General features: G+C 38.5%; 1 protein-coding gene across 1 annotated transcript in view; it reads right to left on the bottom strand.

The window, feature by feature from the left end:
* Positions 1 to 22,280, bottom strand: part of MAEA (macrophage erythroblast attacher, E3 ubiquitin ligase) — a 56,817-nt gene that overhangs the window by 9,657 nt on the left and 24,880 nt on the right. Inside the window, exons 3-6 of the mRNA XM_063457660.1 lie at positions 20,911 to 21,114; positions 10,254 to 10,376; positions 5,972 to 6,048; positions 2,364 to 2,472 (exon numbers count right to left, since the gene is read on the bottom strand). Of these exons, the coding sequence (XP_063313730.1) occupies positions 2,364 to 2,472; positions 5,972 to 6,048; positions 10,254 to 10,376; positions 20,911 to 21,114 (513 nt within the window). The remainder of the gene's footprint in view (positions 1 to 2,363; positions 2,473 to 5,971; positions 6,049 to 10,253; positions 10,377 to 20,910; positions 21,115 to 22,280) is intronic.

Below are 22,280 nucleotides of genomic sequence, written 5' to 3'. Positions count from 1 at the left end.
TTGGCTCTCATTGCAGCGTTAGGGGTAAGCTGCCATTTAGGTGGGGGGGAGATTACGGTGGGAGCCTGGGTGTAAGCGCCTGTATATGCTTCAGTGATTCAATCATGGAGGTGTCCACCACGGGGGTTGTATCGTGCCTTATCTCTGGTGGGTGGGTATCCCCGACAATTGCAATGGGTACACGCTAAACCTATACTTTGACCATGTCATAAAATAAAGTAAAATATAATGAAAATTTAAGGGATCCTAGAGTGCCAGGAAAACAAATCCCTCCCTTGAAGCCCCCCTCCCGCTGGGCTGAAGGTGTTAAAACCCCTTCGGCCACTTACCTTAATCAAGCGCCAGGCTTCCTCAGCGCTGGTGGCCTCTCCACCCCCTGCCGACGCCAGCTCTCGAGCGGAGCCAAATGTGCACGCGCGGCCAGAGTCGCGCACGCATTCACACCCCCCATAGGAAAGCATTACTCAATGTGAGTTCAATGTGATTTTTACACTGAGAATCGAGAAAGCGGCCTCTAGTGGCTGTCAGGGAGACAGCCACTAGAGGGTGGATTAACCCTGCAATGTAAACATAGCAGTTTCTCTGAACTAGGGGGACCTGACACTCAGACCACTTCATTGAGCAGAAATGATCTGGGTGCCTATAGTGATCCTTTAAGCCTTTGGTATCCCCGCCTATGCCTCAGTCATCGGAGTGTACCCTGCTCGTGGATCACTGTCTAGGAGGTAAAGGAGAAGGCCCATGTAGAAAACGCTAATTCTAAGTATATCAGCTGTTATAATAAAAAGAAATTAAACAAGTGTAAAAGTCAAAGAAAGTATGTACAGTTTTATCCATCCGGGGCAGTTATAGCTCCTTGTCGTCGGTCAGTGTTCGGGGTGAAGGGCTGTATCTTCTCCACATCCCAGCGATGTATCGGCAGTGGGGGCAGTTTCTGGATATCTGTCAGGGAGAGGTCCAGCACTTGCAGGAAGGAATAAAACTAGCCTGGAATAAACTAGCAGTCTACCTAACTGGTATTCCCTTGTAATACACAGAGCTCTGAAAGAAGTATAATGCAGGCATGCCCAGATTTACCATGCTTCCTAGTGCACATTTCACTTTAACACGCTGATACACAGTACATAAAAAAATAAACCCTGCACTATATAGCATTTTTCATACAGACTTAGTGAGATAAATAATTAAGGATGGAAAAAAATAATAATAATAAAAAAAAATAGAATGTGATTACTTAACTAAATTCCATTATGTGGAATATCAATGCAGCAGACAAAAGGGTTGGGTAGCACTTTCCATATGCTGTCCATAAGAACCAAGTCAGATCTGGAAATCTTGAAGGCACCTTTAGGCCAACACGGTCGGCACTCCACTTTAGCCGCCATAGTCCACTCAGCCATGTGTTCTGTATTTACTAGGACAGCCATGGCAAGGCTTTGTACTGCATCTCACATTAGCAGCGCCAAATTTAGCCAGTAATTTGAAGAGAACAGAGGCTAAATAATGATTTAAATTACACCATTTTATGGTGCTCGCACTTAAACAGGAATGGTCACTTCTCTGAAAATGACAGTTTCTTGTTCCCTCACCCCATTAAATGCTATTCAACAGCTTACCAGGGTAGGTAACACAAAAGATGTACATATAAAATTGTATTGTAAACACACATTCATTGTGCACTTAAGCAGTTAGGAAATGCAGTACCAGCCAATATAGGCTAGGAGTTCCACCCATAGCGACCTCCTGGCACTCGCATGTATGGCTCTATAGCAATTACAATTTGCATAATTTGCTCGTTATGCCAGGACACACTTCATATGATACAGAAAAACAAATAATTAACATTTGATGTTAAGCCGATTTTTTTTTTTTTTACAATCCTTAAATGCATTTAAGACAAGGTTATTGTAATTAAGAGTGTAACTTGTCAAATTAAATTTCACAATTTTAGGCAACAGTTGAATTGCAAGAATTCTCTAAGTCAACTATGTTTTAACTTTTGCTATGTTTAGCCTATAATGTTAAATTCCCTCTGAATTCCTGACAATTCACAATTTAGTGAATCATTTTGACTGTGTTGCAAACCACATGGGGCTGATAAGTAGAAATAAATAGTATTCAACATTTCTTTAAAAAGAGCAACACTGGATAGGTGATATCTTGTACGTAATATGTAAATATGACAAATTATGGCTTCAACCGATATGGGACAAAATTTACATTTTATGTTTTTTTGGTTTTTTTTTTTTAAGTTTTCTTTTTCCGCCCTGAAAATACTGTACATTTATGGATCAGCAATACATTTCTTTATTATTTCAAATTTTCCTTACAGAACACAATTAACAGCATGTAATGAAAATGACCTTATAAGGAGAGATGTGCGTATCCGATGGAAATGCCAACATCCCCATCACTTGCCTAACTTCATCCAACTGGCTTCCTTCTGCTTGACTGAAATGTTTTCTTGCATGTCTGTGGATACATAAACACACAGTATCCCATTAAACTATTTACAGGGGAAAAAAATGGGTTAACTGGGTGCCAGCAGGTTTCATTTACCCCAGGCACTGTTGAGATTATACTGCAATATTAGAAAGCACAATGATCGGTTATTTGTGTAAACGCTTACCATTTTATCTCTCTGTATTGTTTATAGTACCTGGAGTCCCCCGGCACTGTCCCTCCACTCAGTGTTAAAACAATTTTGAGCAGTTTACACTGAATGAGGGTTCCTGGCCCCTACTGGAGGTGTGGCTAAAGCAGAAATGACGTCCTTCGGTCTAGCCATCCCTATTGGGCGCTGTAATAGTCTGAAAACAGTCAGCTGACACACGCAGCCAATCACAGCCACCTATTGCTGCTCAGACTAAATCTTCCTTATAAGCCCAAAGAGAAGAGAGGAAAAAAAAAAAAAAAAAGGAGAGGAATGGAAGCTATAGGGAAACACTCTTAGTGGGGTTAACCCACAATAAACTACCAAAGTAGTAATAAAAAAATAGAACAGTTGAGTGCCCTGGGTAAGATTAAAAATTAACTTTTAATAAATAAGTTAAAATAGACATAAATTGCTATACATACCAACAAAAATAATGATAGAAAAATTAATAAATGAAAATAATAAGTAAATAAATGGTTGCAATGTAATATGATAAAGGAGTTGCAACGTTAAGGTGATAGTACCTATTGCTAATTGAGAATAGATACAGCGTGATGGTAACGTACTTAGATCTAAATATGAAAATAAATATAAATTTCAGAAGTGTGCTATGCTATGTTTAGGTTTGGTTTCCCAGCAGGATCTTATCCTAAGTCCCGTGTTCATTTGACACAAGTGTTTTAAATTATGTTTTAAAGTCAGCTGCTACTTAACAAGAGCGTTATAAATGAAGTACAACGTCACAAAAATAAAATATACAAATAAATCTGTTATTATTTTTTTTGTGTCGGATTATTCGTACTTGTTATGCACAGCTTAGGTGGATATAACTTGTAAAATAAAAAAAGGAACACGAGAAACCAGCCACACGTAGTTATTGCAGGGTGATTCAGTAGAATTTCCATATGCTGAAGCCAAATGCTGGTTTTTAAAATCATAAACTACTTTAAGTACAGCTTTGGGTTCTAACACAGCATCATTGTGCAAACAGAAAGGAAAGGGGGGAAAAAAAAAAAACTAACACCAAAACAGCTGACTAATGCACCGAAGTTCAAGTGTTTCCAACATAAATCGCAGTTTTATTTTATTGAACAGTTGCAATCATTAACTCTCTTGGCAGTGCACTTGCAAATATACTTTTACGATCATCTTTCAAGTGCTGCTTAATAGGCATATATCCCAAAATAAAGACAAGCTCATTTTTTTTTTTGTAACGTTTCCATCCATTGTGAGTTAAAGGCCCACATGACACACTGGAGGTTCCACAGCCGGCAGTGTCCAAGGCTTTCAAAATGATTGAATTTCCGGCTATGCCAACAATATGTAGGTAGGGCACTGACTGGTAATCAGCACAATTTCAGTTCTCCTCGATATTCTACCGATCTGGTTAGTGCATAATGGACATGAAATGGTAATGGGAGAATGATAATAATGAAGAATGTGAAGCTGTACCATGGCGTTAAGACACCCGTTCGTTAGTATGCATGTAAAGGATCAGAATACGCACACATTATTAAATGTAATACTCGTGAATGACAGTCCCTGCCCACTTCTTGCAATGTCATGAAAAACCGAAGAGGTTGGATGGATCCCGCACAGAGATGGGTTTAGTAAGTAAAACTATAGCAAGGGACAGAGTTATATAGTGTGCGAAAATGACAAAGGGGTAAAAACGTTTCTGCTTCATACTCCTTTTTCATTGTAGAAAAACACCTGCAATATATCGAAAATTCACCAAAAACCATAGTTATGGAATAACTGTTCCCCTTAATTGTACATTTAGATACGAGTGTGCCAGGGGTCCATTCAGACATTCATGGCACAGTAATGCAGCAATTTACAGATGGGGAGGGGCTAAAGCTAGCGTTAAGGGGTATTTAAGTTTAGGGGTTTAGAAATTAGCAGTAGAGAGGTTTACGGTGGGTATTCGAGTTAAGGCTGTTTAATTTAAAGGGAGGGCTATGGTAGCTTACACTCACTCTTCTATTATTGGTAGTATTAGTAGGCAGAACATTGGCAGATCTCTACCCACTTAGTCCCCCCACTGATTCAAATCCAGCAAGCGAGTGGTCAGGGGGTTACATCACATATTAGCTGGCTTACTACACAAACAGCAAATTCCACACTTGGTAAAGAGCAGTGTCAGGCTGCACAAACACTGAGCTGTGACGCGGTGTTGCACCCCAGTTACTAAAAACGAATGGGGCAATGTTAGAACACGTTGAAGCCCATTTTTCATAGAGTAATAAAGATGCAAAGATCAGGCCCTGTGCATTTGTTTTTATTGCAGCTGTTTTTTTGTTTTTGTTTTTTAAAGGAGGTCCTATGTCAAACCAAAGTAGAGTAGTACATATGGACACTGTTTTACAATGCTAAATTTTGTATGTTATAGAAGAACCCCGCCACTACAATTTTCACTTTCTCTAGGGGCATAGAACATACAGTAGGTTTTTTTTTAATTCTTTATTTTTGCAATGACATAAATTACGGTATATCTGCAGTATAGAGGCTTGTGCAAAGCCATAACATGTTTTATGCATCATCACATCACAATGTATATGTCAGGGGGTATGAAAACAGCTCTATAATATAACTTACTCCTTCACAGTATCCAAAGCCCACTGTACATGTCTGAACAACATGCCAATGCCTAACTTAATTGCATAATTTAATTTTAATAATCACACTTACAAAGAGGTGGGATGGAAAGGACTTCTCTATTTTCCTTACAAATAGTGTCGAGATAATCAGTGTGCTAATTTCATTCAAAGGAATGTAAACTGCTTAAAAATATTAGTTTTAAAAAAAATTTATTATTAAAATACATAGGAATAAAGCAAGAAGGAGAAGAGATACATTCATTACAGAACTACCGAGAATAAAATGTACAAATATCTAACAATCTGTAGAGACAGTCTTTACAGCAGCACTGACTCATTTGACTTTTTCCACAAAAACAGAATCCTATAAATATATATATATATATATAGAATCTATTTGAATTACATTGATGTCTCCAGCATTTCAGCCCAATGAAAAAAAATAATAATAATAATTTACAAAGATTTTTGGCAAAACATGAATGTGCCCATCTTCAGACAGGCAGGTACCTCGCAAGTTAGGATGAGATGTTCCAGTTAGGAATAACAATTAGTTAAAGCAGTCTACAACTAAGCGAACATGGATACTTGTTTAACAGCCCTGGCTGGCTGTTTAGCAGCATACATTTTTACAGCACTGGGAGTAGGCTCAGGGTTCTCTATGTAAGGGGGGGAGGGGGGGGGGGGGGGGGGGAGGCACTATAGATTTCCTTACCTAACAGCGTCCAGCCTCTTATTTTGCCGAATAAGTTCAATGAATTCTTGAATCCTCAAACTGAATTCTAGACAACTCTGTAAGGGAAAACAAATATGTAACATTCCAAAATAAATAAATAAAATTAAAAAAAACGCATGACTTATTTTTCTTTTTTTAAATTAAAGGAGGGAGAAAGCAATGCATGTAGCCTAACTGCTGAATACAGGTATTGCAGTAAGTTGACAATGCCAGACTCACAAACTGTGCAAAATCACTGAGAAGTACAACAAGGCGATCCATCAGTAAGACAACAGATATTTTACAGATTACTTTGAAGAAAGAATGAATAGATATGTGATAACCTAATTTCTAGAGTACATGGCATTATAATGAATGTATGAATTATATATATCATACAAACAGGTGTAACATATTACACAACATTACTTTAGAGGGATAGTTATAGTGCCGTTATATAATTAAATAAAAACATTTAAAAAAAATCAAGCTTAACCCTTTGTCCATCTTTGTTTTTGCTGTTGATCCAAAAGAAGACGAAAATGGCAATCAGATTTCTACTGTGGTCAACAAAGGATTTGTACAATTGTAGTTTCCGGCTACACTGGAGGAGGTGACCGGTGAACGAACCCCAGGTAAAGTGTTAACCATTCTAAAATATTTTGACTACTTACCCTGGGAGGGTACCATGGCACTCCTAGAACCATAATGTTAATGGTGCTTAGAGAGTGTTTCTTTATCTATTTTATATTTTTGATTTTCCCAAAAAGCATTGGTACAGTATATAGTCGCACTTTACAGGTTATAAGGTATAGCGAGTGTCGGTGTACAGTATTTTTTTTTTTTTTTTTTTTTTAATTGGTATACGTTTTATATTCATAATTATAGAGGTGTACTCGACATGTAATACTACAGTGGAGGGGGAGTAAAAACAGTATGCCATATATTAATCAGTTGTAAAGGAAGACACACACACACACAAAGTTCAGTTTAAGACAGTTAACAGGAAATACACAATTTAGATAAGTAATTTTATGTTGTTCTTTAGATACAAAATTTGGAGGTTTAATGAAGTGGTTAACACATGTTTATTTCCAAACACTGATTTAGATTTAGTTATCTGCCATAACAGTTCTGCCATAAGATGCAATTTGTTTTAATGCAGAAATACTTTTAACTGATGCGTGATCAATAATGAGACATTACCTTACAAATAACATTACAGCCCTGTAATTCGCTGCAAACGACACAGAATTTGGCATGTTTGTGCACTTTTACTGTGCATGTGAAAACAATTTGCAACAGCTTGCAAGATCCACAATGTTTGTCCTGGACACACATCAGTTATAGCTGATGGACTACACATGAATAGTGCTGCCTTGAAGGTATGTGTTATTCATATGTTGCAGAAAGCATTTAATCAGTCAAAGCAATTGTGACTACGTGACAAATTTCTTTCCTGCAGCATATGAATGATACGTACTGCAAGAAAGCGCTTTCCACCTGTTTTAAATCAGCATGCAGAAGGCATATGTGTCCACGAAAACTGTGATGTGGCAATCACAAGTAGACTACAAAATATTCAGAATTCAATTTCAGATCATATAATCCACTGCACACAGGCAGTGTGATCGGTTTACAAAATATTAAACTATTTTATTTTTTTCTTAAGTCTCTGAAGACAGACTTTAAAGTCCCATCCAGCTGCCTACCGTTACCATGACACAGCAGAGACATTTAAATATCTCTGTACATTGCAGTCATGCTATGTATAATCAGTGTGGATTTGGGTTAATGAACTATAAAGTTTAATTTGACTTTACACTCGTTTCGCATAGGGAGGCGTTAATTCATTCCAGATCGTGCACTGATCTGCCAAGTGTGACAAGCAGAAAAGCAAAACATTTTATTTTTTACAGGAACGTGGGGTAGGAATATCAAACACCACACATAAAATAATCAAAAAGTAACGGTCACTTCTGTTTATCGTTAAAATGACTTTTACTTATCCCTATATTTATGTATATGTGAGGTATAAAAAAATTAATTTAAAATATAAAAAAAAGTTAAACCCATACATACAATGTATAGGTTTTAAACGCAGGTAGGGCATTTGCCTGATTTACCCCTAATAAAAATAGACATGAATTTAATTATGCATGTTTTAACTGGGGGGTGTATACACACAGTTTGGAATATTGCAGTTCTCCTGTCAGCAGCCTTTGTAAGCTCTCCCGTTTTAACCCACCTAGACTCTCTGTGGCAGTCCAATCACAGACTTCACAATGTAGCTCAATGAGAAGTGTGTGCAAGGCAGGTTACTCTGAACAATTGCTGCCCCTTGAATTTAGTTCCACTGAGCTAAACAAACCAGGAAGTAACAGGACCTGTTGTCCGAATGACAGCCAAGGGGTGTGGCAAGGTTCATTTATCAAAGTGACAATTTCTGTAGAAATGTGCCCTTTTTGCAAAAAAAATAAAATTAAAAAAAAGAGGGCAAACAAACTTCACACATTAAGCAGTTCAGCAAGATGAAGTACCTTAGGTATCTGAAGTGTCCCTTTAAAGTATTAATAAAATATTAGAAAGTTGTAACAAATTAAAAAAAAACATTTCCCCACTGTTTTGTTTATAAGAATTTCTACCCCATGGCACAAATCTAACACTCAACACGAGCAAATGAAAATGCAAACCTGCCAAATAGAAATTCACATTTTCATCAAGGACTGTCTATACTTGCTGTGTAAAATAGCTTTTAGGCCTGGGTAGTAGTATAGGACTTGAGCCGTGTTCTACACTAGTGTTACTAAATAACAATTGGCAAAAGTTTCACATCCTTAAACATACATTCTCTTTATAGAATATTAATAAAAAGAAAAGGAAAGGTAGTCTAACTGCAATCATTTGTAAATTGCTAGGTTGCTAGCATTTGCTTGTAGATTTTTTTGTATTTACCAACTTGTATATTCGATGATTTAATTTAACACTTGACAAATATTTTTTTGAATAAATAGCACCAACATTTGCATGACTTGCAAGAAAGCTAAGGGATCCGCTAAGCACCAAAAACAATGCAAGTAAATTTTGTGATTTTGGTACATAGAGATACATTGGGAGGACTTAATGAATCAGTTTAGGTATACAGATTATGCCTCTGCAGTTTCACTGCCATTTAGGAGTTAAATCTCTTTGTTTATGCAGCTCTAGCTACACCTCCCTGCATGTGACTAACACAGCCTTCCTAAACACTTCCTGTAAAGAGTTATCTAATGTTTACATTTCATTTATTGCACTTTCTGTTTAAAAGGAGCACTGTAGGTACCCAGACCACGTCAGCTCAATGAAATGGTCTGGGTGCCAGGTCCCTCTAGGTTTAACCCTGCAGCTGAAAACACAGCAGTTTCAGAGAAACTGCTATGTGTCTCTAAGGGTTAATCAAGCCTCTAGTGGCTGTCTCACTGACAGCCGCTAGAGGCGCTTTCGTGATTCTCACTGTGAAAAATCACAGTGAGAAGACACTGGACATCCATAGGACAGCATTGAGTAATGGGCAGTTTGAATGCGCGCGCGGCTCTTGCCGTGCATGCGCATTCGGTGCTGACGTCGGCAGGAGGAGGAGAGTTCCCCAGCGCTGGCTTAAGGTAAGTGGCTGAAGGGGTTTTAACCCCTTCAGCCCAGCGGGAGGGGGCCCTAATGACCCTATAGTGCCAGGAAAAAGAGTTTGTTTTCCTGGCACTATAGTGTTCCTTTAATTTAGAATTTTGTATCTCCTGTTAATAACTTGCTAGACTTTGCAGCAGCCTCTTGTCTGTGATTAAAGTTCAATGTATAGAGCAGGAGATAAAAACTTTTAAAGTAAGTAACATCTGATTGAAAATGAAACTATTTTGTTTTCATGCAGGTTGCGTCAGTCTCAGACAGGGGCTGTGTGGCTATCGTTGCAAGTAGAAACTAAAGTGATTTAACTCCTAAATGGCAAAGAATTGAGCAGTGAGACTGCATGGGCATAATCTATACACCCAAACTGCTTCATTAAGCTAAATCTGTTTTGGTGACCATAGTGTCCCCATAACCCCTTAAGGAACAAGCTTCTGGAACAAAAGTGAATCATGACATGTCCCACATGTCATGTGTCCTTAAGGGGTTAAGCTAGACATTAGTATAATGTACTGGTCAAATCTGCCTGTTTTAAGATTTTACTTTTCAAATCCTTTAATTGATTCAGTGGTTGCTCTGTCTGAAATTTCCTGATCAGAACATAAACACATTTTTTGGTACATACCTTCATTTTCCTAAGTCTTGATTTGTTATCGTGGCACCAGGCAAGGCAAGTCATCGTTTCCTGTCTTTCAAGGGACTCCTCTACTTCCTTAGCAGTCAGGAACATTTCAATATTCACTAAATCCTGCAAACACAAAACACTTTACATTAAAAGTGGAACATTGCAATGAATCCTTAACCGTTGCATATACTCAACATAAACATAAAAAAATCATGCGATGACCTATGTGGACTAGTGACCAAGCTTTTGTTTGGAAAGTAAACCATAGGAAGCACAGATTCAATAAATTCATGACATGTTGGTAGAGCATATACTTCTTAGCAGCATAGACTCACAACAGGAAACCGGTTAAAAGCTTACTCCATGAACCATAACCACGTCAGTGATTGGAGGTAATCATGGGGCCTGGAGTCTGTATGTTTGCTATAAAACTCAGCACGTATAGAGTTTAACCTCTCTGCTGCCAGAGACATCAACCTACCTCCGGCAGCATCATTGGGTGTCATCATCGACTTTCATTGCATAGAACTGCATTTATTGGATGAAAGTGGTCAAATGACACTCTCAGCCAATGAATGGTGGCGACTTCTGCAGTAACGTGTCACAAGACCACCAGGAAGTATCAAAACGTTTTCACTGTGCCTAATGTTCTATCTTAAGGCTTGCCCCTGATTTTGTCTGTCAATGAAAATTGCCTTGTTTCTATCATACATCCCTTTAAAAAGCACCTATACAGTGTAAAAAAAAAAAGTTAACTTTTTAGCATTGTTTTTGTATTTTTTAGAACAGAAGATTTATTCCATTTATGACACTCAACACATTTCCTCTTCCACAAGAAGAAGACAATCTGAACTTGTGATCCAAGATTTCCTCAGAGGTCTCGTTGTTTATAAACCAATAACAACGGATTGATTGTGTGAACGTTATGAAATGAGTCAAGCTGGAAATCAGCTAAGAACATGAAACAAAATGGCGTTACAGACAAAGATAGATATTTTGTATGCAGGATTCCTATGCACCAGCGAATATAGCAATTGTATAAAAAAAATGAAACTCAGTGGCATGGCTGTATAGCATGTTTAAAATAACTATTAACACATTTATGGGACATGAACACTCCAATGTTTCAAACATAGTTTTAGATTGTATGAATATTTCAAAGATGAAAAATTTAAAAAAGCTGCAAACTATTTCTAGTTAATTTAACTCTATAGTAGCTTTACGAGAGCTAGGGAAAGTCACATGGCGAGCATGCTTTTGTCAGTTTTAATCCAGTTTCTATGCTTTCTTCTTCAATCAAGAAAATAACTCCCCCCCCCCAAAAAAAAAACAACCCCTTAAAACCAGAAATCCAGTAACAGCTGTTAGAATAGTGAAATCTAATGAGCCTAGAAGAAAAATATTTTTTTAAATAGATCCACACAGGAAATATCTAAAGCACTCACCCAGATTTGGCTACAATTATGTATTCCAGAAATAGAGAAATCCTAAATTACGAGCTGAAATTCCTGGATGCTATGTGATGGCTATCATTTAAAGCAACACTGTCACCCCCCCCCCCCCCCCCCCCCTATGTGTCAAGACCTGCAGCCGTCACCAGTGACTGCTACAGAGTATTGGTTGGGCATATGGAGGATCCCGCCGGATGCATCATAGTCCTCAATGCTGTATTCTTGTGGATGACCAAGAGTACAGCAGTGACGTCAGCTCCTGGCAACTGAACAGGAGCAGCATGACCAAGATGGCGGCACCCGCAAAGGAACAGGTTCAGGTCTGCTAGAAAGGGATGCCGGGCTGGGAGGCAGAGAGAACATAGTCTTTGGAGAGAGGAGTCAGGGTTGGGGAGACATGTAGCCAGCTTAGAAGACAGAGAGTCCTTAACAAAACGTATAAGTCAGTGGTTCTTATCCCTTTTTTAACAGGGACCAAAATCATATATGTAGCAATGGCTTGGTGATCCATTCTTCAAGTTAAAGATCAGCTCAGGGACCCATTTTTCAATTGTCACACTAAAATTAATTGTGCAAAATTCCTTCGCTAGACACTAGGTTACTTTGCCGAGGGACAGAAATAGCCGAGGACCTGGCAGATATGATATTCCCACTAAACACTGTGGATGCAGTTTTAGGTCAACACTCAGGACTGGGCCACTGGTGTAAGACATAATCCCCAAGTGGATAATGTATGCCTGCAAAGGATATCTAAATAAATAGGTGCTATCATGTTGGGAGAGGAGCTGGTTCAACCTCTGGTTTTAGCAGCACCATCCGTAGATAAATGCACAAAAGTGTAGGGTGGAGGTAATGAAAAACAAAAAAATGGAAGAGTCGCAACTGGAAAACGACCTAAACAATGCAGGGAAGAAACAGGGACCGTCACGGACAGCAGCAGAACACGTTGTGTCAGGCATCATAGCTTATAAAATGAGGAGTAGGAGAAACTAATGACTCAGCACAGGTGGGATAAGAAGACAGAAATAAATAGTCTGCAGGGAGAACAAGCAGGTGCTGTCAAAGCAGATTAGGGGTGATAGCTTTCTTAATTACACCTCTTTTTTGATAGTAGGCTATGAAGTCACAGTAACAAAAGCAATATTCGATATATTGTTAAGAATTGTATTTTCCCAATTTTATTGGAGTTTCCTTACTCTAAATATTCACTAAAACAAGTTTTGATTAGAATAAAAAAAAAAAAAAAAAAAAAAAAATGAAGATTTGCTGAAACATTTAGAAAACGTTGACAACACATTTTATTCTACAATATGCTGAAGTGATAAATACAAAGCTTTTTTTGCCCGCAGGTGGCCACAGAGATGTATTGCGCGGCCATTTGGCAGGTTTAATGCCGGTCACCATGGTATAGATTGTCTAATGTTAAAATCCCCAATGGGATGTTTCACTCAGAGCTGTCTGCGGCTGACAGGATTGGTTTTCTATAGATCTGCATTGGTTGATGGGAGTATTTGTTAGTCATGTAACCTCTGCGACAGCCATGCATAGGGAGCAATCGGTGTTGTGTTAATGTGAATTTCATCATCTCTGTCACACACTGAGTAAAGTGTGACTCTCTATGCATTATAAGAAGCTGGCACCTTAAATCTTGCAATAATGCAAACAGCAGCCTGCAGCCGCTCTCAGCTCTGAGAGTAACTTAGAACTACAATGATTTGTGAAAATCAATATAGTTTTAAGACACAGAGTCAATTAGGTAGTCAGAATTATATATTCTGGACTGCCTGTGAGACAATTAACCAAGTTGTGAACGTAGTATGGTCATAAAGCACACATCACGTAGAATTATTTATTTTTAAAATATACTTGTCCAAGAGACTAAAGCAATAGCCCAATTAACTAGTCCATCATAAACTACTTGTCCTGACTTATGAATGAGAAGCTGCGGATTGGAGAAGCATCTTCCTATTGAGAAACAGGTTTAACTAATCTGTGCAGTTTCACAATGTTGCAAGGTATTTTTTTACACTATTAATGTAATTTATATAATGCATTAAAATGGGGCACTTTAAAACGTTTTTTCTTTGGAACACAAACAAGGTAACATCTGCGTACACATATTGTATTAACAAATACCCATTGTAACTGTGAGTCTACTGGTACTCAAAAATACATTAAAAAGGCAAACATTTTGAAACATTATTACGTTACAGTAACAGGCAAGCTAGTTTTATATTATTTTATTATGCTTGGTACAAATGGCTAACAGAAACACCAAGAGTCAGTTCTACTGTGTGGTATATATAGTCATTTAGCATTTGGGCCTAAACGTTACATTTAGTAAAACACAATTCTAACAAGTTTAAGACAAGACAATGCAAAACTGGTATATTCCTTTTTTAACTGTGGTAAATGATTCTGGCTGGCTGCTACTTCATTTCTTAAACCTTTAGTGATGGAAAGCAGGGTGTCTTCAAACAAGCGATGAACCTGATTTATTTAGAATTGGCATCCACAGAGATTATTTGGAACTGCATAAATATGTCATGCTGTGACAGATCATTCTACCAGGGAAAGGGAAAAAACAGAACTCTGTGGGGAACTGTACAATTCAATGTACTGCAAACACAATAATCCGGTCCTGAGATTGTTTGTATTAACATAAAAATGAACTCGTTCCAGCACATTTAAAGTGGATGCATTCCTGAAGGCGTAGGGCTGAAAACCTTACAATTGAAATATTGTGAATATGACAGTTATCCGAAATAGCTCTGGGGTGAACAAAGATGCAGAGGAGAAGCATTACCAGCTATTAAAAAATACAAAAATGCCATCTACGTGGAAATACCTGTAATTCAGTGATGTTTAACGTTGGCCATGCAGGTGATTGGAAACTACATTACCCATGATGCTAAGATTGTCTGTGCATCATGGGTAACCATGGATAATTAAGTTCACTAACATTTGCTCTGATAAGATTAGACATCCTCATTCTGCAGGTATTTCCACTTGGACAACAAGTTCAAGGAGGTGCATTTTAATGTATTCATTTTAAATCAGCTGATAATGTTTCTTCTCTGCATCTTTGGTATGATTAAAACAAACAAACAAAAACAACACATACTAAACAAAATATACCCTACTTTACCTTTCTTAAAATATTCTTGGCTTAAAAAAAAGCTCTCTCAATGAATAAATATAACATTACAGGAACGAATAGGCAGATCAACAAAATTTGTGAGTGATTTTTTTTTTTATTTTTTTTTTTTAATGGCATAGAGAGAAAATGAAAGTACTGTATATACTCGAGTATAAGCCGACCCGAATATAAGCCGAGGTCCCTAATTTTAGCCCAAAAAACTGAGAAAACGTATTGATTCGAGTATAAGACTAGGGTGGGAAATGCAGCAGCTACTGGTAAATTTCTAAATAAAATTAGATCCTAAAAAAATTATATTAATTGAATATTTATTTACAGTGTGTGTGTCTGGGTGCAGTGTGTGTGTCTGGGTGCAGTGTGTGTGTCTGGGTGCAGTGTGTGTGTCTGGGTGCAGTGTGTGTGTCTGGGTGCAGTGTGTGTGTCTGGGTGCAGTGTGTGTGTCTGAGTGCAGTGTGTGTGTCTGAGTGCAGTGTGTGTGTCTGAGTGCAGTGTGTGTGTCTGAGTGCAGTGTGTGTGTCTGAGTGCAGTGTGTGTGTCTGAGTGCAGTGTGTGTGTCTGAGTGCAGTGTGTGTGTCTGAGTGCAGTGTGTGTGTATGAGTGCAGTGTGTGTGTATGAGTGCAGTGTGAGTGTATGAGTGCAGTGTGAGTGTATGAGTGCAGTGTGAGTGTATGAGTGCAGTGTGAGTGTATGAGTGCAGTGTGAGTGTATGAGTGCAGTGTGAGTGTATGAGTGCAGTGTGAGTGTATGAGTGCAGTGTGAGTGTATGAGTGCAGTGTGAGTGTATGAGTGCAGTGTGAGTGTATGAGTGCAGTGTGTGTATGAGTGCAGTGTGTGTATGAGTGCAGTGTGTGTGTGAGTGCAGTGTGTGTGTGTGAGTGCAGTGTGTGTGTGTGTGTGAGTGCAGTGTGTGTGTGTGTGTGAGTGCAGTGTGTGTGTGTGTGTGAGTGCAGTGTGTGTGTGAATGCAGTGTGTGTGTGAATGCAGTGTGTGTGTGAATGCAGTGTGTGTGTGAATGCAGTGTGTGTGAATGCAGTGTGTGTGAATGCAGTGTGTGTGTGTATGAATGCAGTGTGTGTGTGTATGAATGCAGTGTGTGTGTGTATGAATGCAGTGTGTGTGTGTATGAATGCAGTGTGTGTGTATGAGTGCAGTGTGTGTGTGTATGAGTGCAGTGTGTGTGTGTATGAGTGCAGTGTGTGTGTGTGTGTGTGTGTGTGTGTATGAGTGCAGTGTGTGTGTGTGTGATGCAGAGCCTTGGTGGGGGGTGGGCATTTTTTATATTTTTTTATTATTATTTTAATATTTTTTGTTATATTATTTATTTATATTATTATTATTATTAATAAAACAGGGAAAAAGATACAGTACTGTAACCCAGTGTTTCCCAACCCAGTCCTCAAGGCACACCTACCAGTCCAGGATTTAAGGCTTACCCAGTTTTGTCTAAGGTGTTTTTAGAAAAAAAAGAAAAAACACCTTAGACAAAACTGGGTAATCCTTAAATCCTGGACTGGTAGGTGTGCCTTGAGGACTGGGTTGGGAAACACTGCTGTAACAGATGGGCATGGACAGCCAAAGAGAGGAACAAACGTAGCTGGTGCCTATTCCGCTACAGTAGTAATTTATTTTTCTTGCATCTTAACATTATACCATCATAATTATAAAAAGGGGTCACCTTCAACCCGAAGTATTCCTTTTATTTTTAAGTATGACAGTCACTTGAAAAAGCAAAACAGATTTGGATAGAGGTAAAATAGAGCATAAAAGAACAAGGTTTTAGTGGTCCCTTGTGTTACAAATTCTCTGTACTCCAAACTATTATTAATTTACTTTCTTAATACTAGACTTTGTGTTTTATCGGCTTCCAATCCTCTCAGTAGTGCTGCCACCATGCCATTATTTGTTGCCTTCGAGGCCGAGAGCAAAAGGGTAGAATAACTTCATTGGGGGAAAAAATTAGCGGTTATTTAATAGCATTTGATTTTACAGGCAATATTTACTTTGATTTCCTCTAATTGCGTTATCATCTAACATTGTTTGAGCTGCCCTCTGGAGTCTTTGAGAAATGTTTCCTTTTACATCTCAGAAGAGAATGCTTGGAGCTAAATTAAATAATACACCCAAGAGAATTATTCATAACATGCAAAGATCTGTAATGAGGGGCTGCTTGAAAGGGAATAAATGACAGATTTTTACAGATAAAACCATTTACACAAAGACACAAAGCACACAGACAAGGGTATCAATTAGTTCGTTAGCATTTTGTTCATTCGACTTGGGCTATGGGAAATAATGGGATCTCTACATTTGCATATGGATTTTTTTCTTCTTCATATTCCCATTCAAATGATGGAAAGAGACATTATTCAAAATTCTGGATAGCGATCAAAGCCGTGAGCTAATGACAATATCAGGCACGTAGGCACCAAGTTTCTGTAGGGATTTTGGAGCCCTTAAACAACTAACTACATATTTCTTTTTAAGAATTTTTTTGACAGGAAATATGCTGTATGCTTTTCAGAGAGGTTACAATAGTTCTTAATCAACAGGTTTATCCAAGAGGTGTAAGCAACTAGAATATTAATTTGCAAAAAAAGGTCTCTGAGGGGCATGAAGTACTGCAATATCTAATGAGTGATATGTTGAAATTCAAGTTGTAAAAGATTAACGTTTTATCAGGTACTTTTACTGGAGTTTTGCCCTGCCAAGGCACAGGCATTTTACATACAGCAGGCCTGTCCAACCTGCGGCCCCCCAGATGTTGCTGAACTACAACTCCCATGATTCTTTCAATTAAACAGATAGCCAGGGGATCATGGGAGTTGTAGTTCAGCAACATCTGGGGGGGTCGCAGGATGGACAGCCCTGATAAACAGTTTTAATAAAAATGATTCAACCCCCATTGAAAATCAGGTTTATTGACAAAATTTACAGACTTTCTACTGTTTGCAAACAAAAGCAATTGAAAAAGCTCAATACAACTAATGTTTCAAATGGTTTCCACAAATTCAACTGAAAATGCAACTTATGACTTTTCCAGCTTCAAAACTTTTCATCTGCACCACTCACACACACTGCACCACTGTTTCAATGCCCTTCTGCAGATACCTAAGCAGACCCCAGGTAAGTTGTCAAACTGTTCTTAACCCCTTAAGGACCAGACTTCTGAAATAAATGGGAATCATGACATGTCATGTGTGTCCTTAAGGGGTTAAAGCGGCACGGTCATGTAGAACTTACCTTTCCCCAATCGATTCCTCTTCTCTCCCTCTGTCAGGATCTGTTCTAGTTTTCTTTAAAACATAAGAAAGTAGGGACTGTGTGCTCCTTTTCCTGTGGTTAAAGCAATTTTCCCACAATTCTCACCTTTCCTCTGTGATCTCGCGATGCTTCCGGTCAGTATTCCTGAATGTTCTGTAATTTAGACCAAATGACGGCGAAACTACCGAATTTCGTCCTAACAGAATGAGAACAGTTTCTCCATTCGTGTTAGGACGCAATTCGGGACTTTGTTCGGAATTTCATTTGAATGAATGAAACTCCGATCCTATTCGTGACGCAGCTGCATCTTGCAGCCAAGGTATCAGGAAATCATCTACGAAAAGGCTGAAAGACCTAAATTGGTCTTTAAGCCAAATTTACCAATACTAAGTAAAGATTACTTAGTATAAGTAAATTCTGCCCTTACTTTCTATGCCGCGAGTAGGGGCATGTCTAGTAAACAGTAAAAAAACAAAACAAAACAAAAAAAATAGTATTCCCCTATTAAACTGAAGGGGGGGACCTATTGCTCCCCCCTCCCCCCCCCCCCAGTCCACATCCACGAGCGGCAGGACATCCACCTAAATGAAAATGGTGGGGACACACACACCACATATTGCCCTCCCTGTACAGTTGATAACACATGTAGTTTGATCATTTAATAGTAGACTCCCAACATTATAAATACATACATAGATTTACAATGGTGGAGCGTTCGTGAATCTCCTGGGCCCCTTTCTCTATTGGTATATAACCAAGCTATAATCCCTTTGCTACATGTCCACTTCAATCGACTGCTTCTCATGCAGAGGAACTGGGAGGTCAGGTGAATGGGTGGCAATCGCTGAGCTAAGCCTGCAATACTTCTCAGAGAAAAGTACTTAATCCAATCCAATGCTTCCTTATGAGAGGCACTGCATTCTTAAAATCAGTGTTTTTATAAATGGTGAAAGAAAGGAAACGGTTTGGGGTGTTTCTAGAATTTTGCATATCAGGACACAAACAGCAATGATAAACAAAGGCTTGAATAACTAAAAGCACAGTTTGAGTAATATTAAAGTAAAGTAAACCTCCTCTAAATCTATTTTGACCCTAGTATGGAAATCCAAGGTCACAACAGAATCAAAGTAAGATCATTATTCAGTCTAACAAGTTTGTGCTGATGAGCTATCTTTATAGCCTAATCTATCAGATATATTTGCAATGGCTGCTTCTATTTCTCCAACTCAACTGTGTTTATCACCTCATTAGTGAGCCGAAACCATTAACAAATTACCTCAATAGTCAGATTTGATTAGCACAGATTTTTCTGTCAGAATCTATTGATGTACATCCTTGAGCCTCATTATTTTTTTTCCCTTGCAAAATAATCAGATAACTCAACTTAAGGAATTCATAGAGGAATTGTTTAAGTGTGTCACATTTTCATCTTTGTATTGAGATGATGAAGTGAAATGCATTCCAGCTCCTTGATGTGCACAATTTATTTTTAAGCATGTGATTGTATTTCAGATTTTACTTCTATTTAGCTTTTTTCAACCCTCTTTCTGCTATTCAGGGATTTGTGTCAATCTTGGTGCCCTGAACATCCAATCCCTGCACAATATCAACTGACATTGATATTACATACACAATGACAATAGGTGAATAAATGGACATGGAGAGCAACGACCGGGTCTGTTAGTTAGAGCCTGCACATCCTAAATGCAGCCAGCAAGCCCAGGTGAGAACCCATGTTTCACTTCTCTATCAATAAATGTACATAAAGGTTGCATTGCCTTTGTGATCTTCTACCACTCTCCAAGACCAGTCAAAGACGTTTTAACTCCAAGAACAGGCGATTCCCCTCTCCACCGACAAGAGCAGAATGGGAGACACATCTAGGGTTAACAGTAGAAAGCTGGTGATAAATCTGATCACATTCATGATTAGGGCCATAGGGGTAGAAACTTATATTATTAGAGGATACAGAAAAGTATATTTTTCTGTATCCTCTGTTACTGAATAAATTTGATTTATTAAGCCTCAGCTGTCAAGCTTGTGATCTATATCTGAGCCTGTTCCTACATGGGAGATGGGTGCTCCTATAGGAGTAATTCTTTTGCTTACTATTCACTATCCTGAGCGCCACACCTGTATACTTGCTGCATATCTGATAAAGTCATTGAACTACAGTTTAACAACCACTATTCTAGCACTCAGCCCTCCACTCCCACTGTCACTCTAAATGCATAGACCAAGGAATAACGGACAAGTTCTGAAAGCATTGTATCTGGCAGCAAGGTTCAGGAATGAACCCATCAACTCGTTGTCTCAACATTGTCTTGGAAGACTGCTAAAAAAAAAAAAAGAAAGAAAGAAAGTGCCCAAGTGAAGAAAAGATGGAGAACGAATGACTATGACGAGCTTCGTAAAGTGGCTCGGTCACCTCAAACTTACCTGTCTCCTATTATTTTTTTTTCTCTTCCTTTTTCAGAACCTGTTCTTTTCTTAATTTCTGATCTTTTTCTCTTTAAAATATAAGACAAAGTAGGCACTACTTTATCTTGTGTATTCTTTCCTACATTTGACAATCTTGACAAAGGGATGAAGCTTAGGGCAATCTCCGCACCCTGTTAGCTTGACAGAGGAAGAGGACCTTGCTTTGAGCTCCACCCTTTGTCAATATTTTCAAATGTAGGAAAAAAAATACATACTTTCACGCAAAGTATCTAACGTATATGCGTTTTAGAAACATGGCAGACAGGAGATTTACCTTGGTAAATTGTGTTAAGTTCAACTTACTTCAATTCCACTCTGCCTGGCAAGCTTTACGGCAGTGTTGTAGTAACCACAACGCAGCAGATGCTCCACCATCATGCGATCCATCCTTTTCTTTTTCCACATGTTGGCCGCTGCGGTCTGATCACTACTGTGCTCCTTCAGGTGCTCGATCCGCCGCTTACAAAGTTTAGCGCTTTCATCTTCTGCCTGGATGGATTCCACTGCCTTTTTAAAGAGGAAGGCAAAACATATACAAAGTTTTTAAGATTGGAGATGATCAGCTGAAGAGATACCATAACACACAAATAATAGAAATGCAAGCAAAAAAAAAATCCAATTACTAGATGCTACAATTACTGTAGAGACACAAAATAAAATAAACAAAAATAATAATTGAGAAAACAAAAACGGTTAGAAAATGCTCTGTGTAAAGTGCTATGTAATCGCATTGAGATATATAAATGGCTAAAAGCCAAGATGAGAAGCATTGTTAACTGTATGAATGATTGAGATTGCATTACATACATAATTTAAGGGACACTACATGCACTATAACATATACACTGTGGAGACATTATGATAGATGGATGTTCTTTGTCATAATGTCATACCTCCCTACTGTCCCACTTCTGAAGACACCAGAAACTGAACACCAAACCTCAGCACTCCATTTGGCAGCTTATTGTATTTGCCCTGGTTAGTATAATCATTCCCTTCAGGCTTTTTACAATAATGCAGTGTTTACATTACAGCTTAGAGATCCCTCCAGTGACCACTCCTCAGATGGCTGCTAGAGGAGCTTTCTGGGACAGTGCTGCACAGTGAGCAGCACTGCCAGTGTTGCCACCCTCTGCATGCAGACACTGAACTTTCCTCATCAGGATACATTGATTCATATGAGGAGATGCTGATTGGCCAGGGCTGTGTTTGGCTTGTGCTGACTGCCACTTATTTGCCCCCTCTACAGGCTCAGCCAATCCAATGTTTCCTATGGGAAATCATTGTGATTGGCTTTGAATAACACTTCTGATGATGTCAGCCAAGCAGGCAGATCAGGCGCAGAGCCAGCAGCAGCAGACTAGCAGAAATGTAAGATTTTATTATATTTAGGGGACCACAGGGCACTAGATGGTGTTTTTAATACTATTGTCAGGAATATATGTTTTTGTTCCCGACCCTAGTGTTCCTTTAAGTAATCAAGCATTTAAATTGCTTTAAAAAAAAAAAAAAAAAAATTCCACTGGCTATTTTGGGCCATAGATTAGAACATATTACTCATCATGTGATGTTGCAGCAGATAACCACAAGCAAGTCCAGACTCCACTTTATATGTTTTTTGTTACTTTCAGAAAATGTAAATTAAAGAGACAAAACACAGGGACTCCCCTAGA

This window comes from Pelobates fuscus, chromosome 6, assembly GCF_036172605.1.
Source record: "Pelobates fuscus isolate aPelFus1 chromosome 6, aPelFus1.pri, whole genome shotgun sequence".
Classification (NCBI taxonomy): domain Eukaryota; kingdom Metazoa; phylum Chordata; class Amphibia; order Anura; family Pelobatidae; genus Pelobates; species Pelobates fuscus.
Note: the sequence above shows the minus strand (reverse complement) of the source record. Positions and strands in the feature narration are given on the sequence as shown.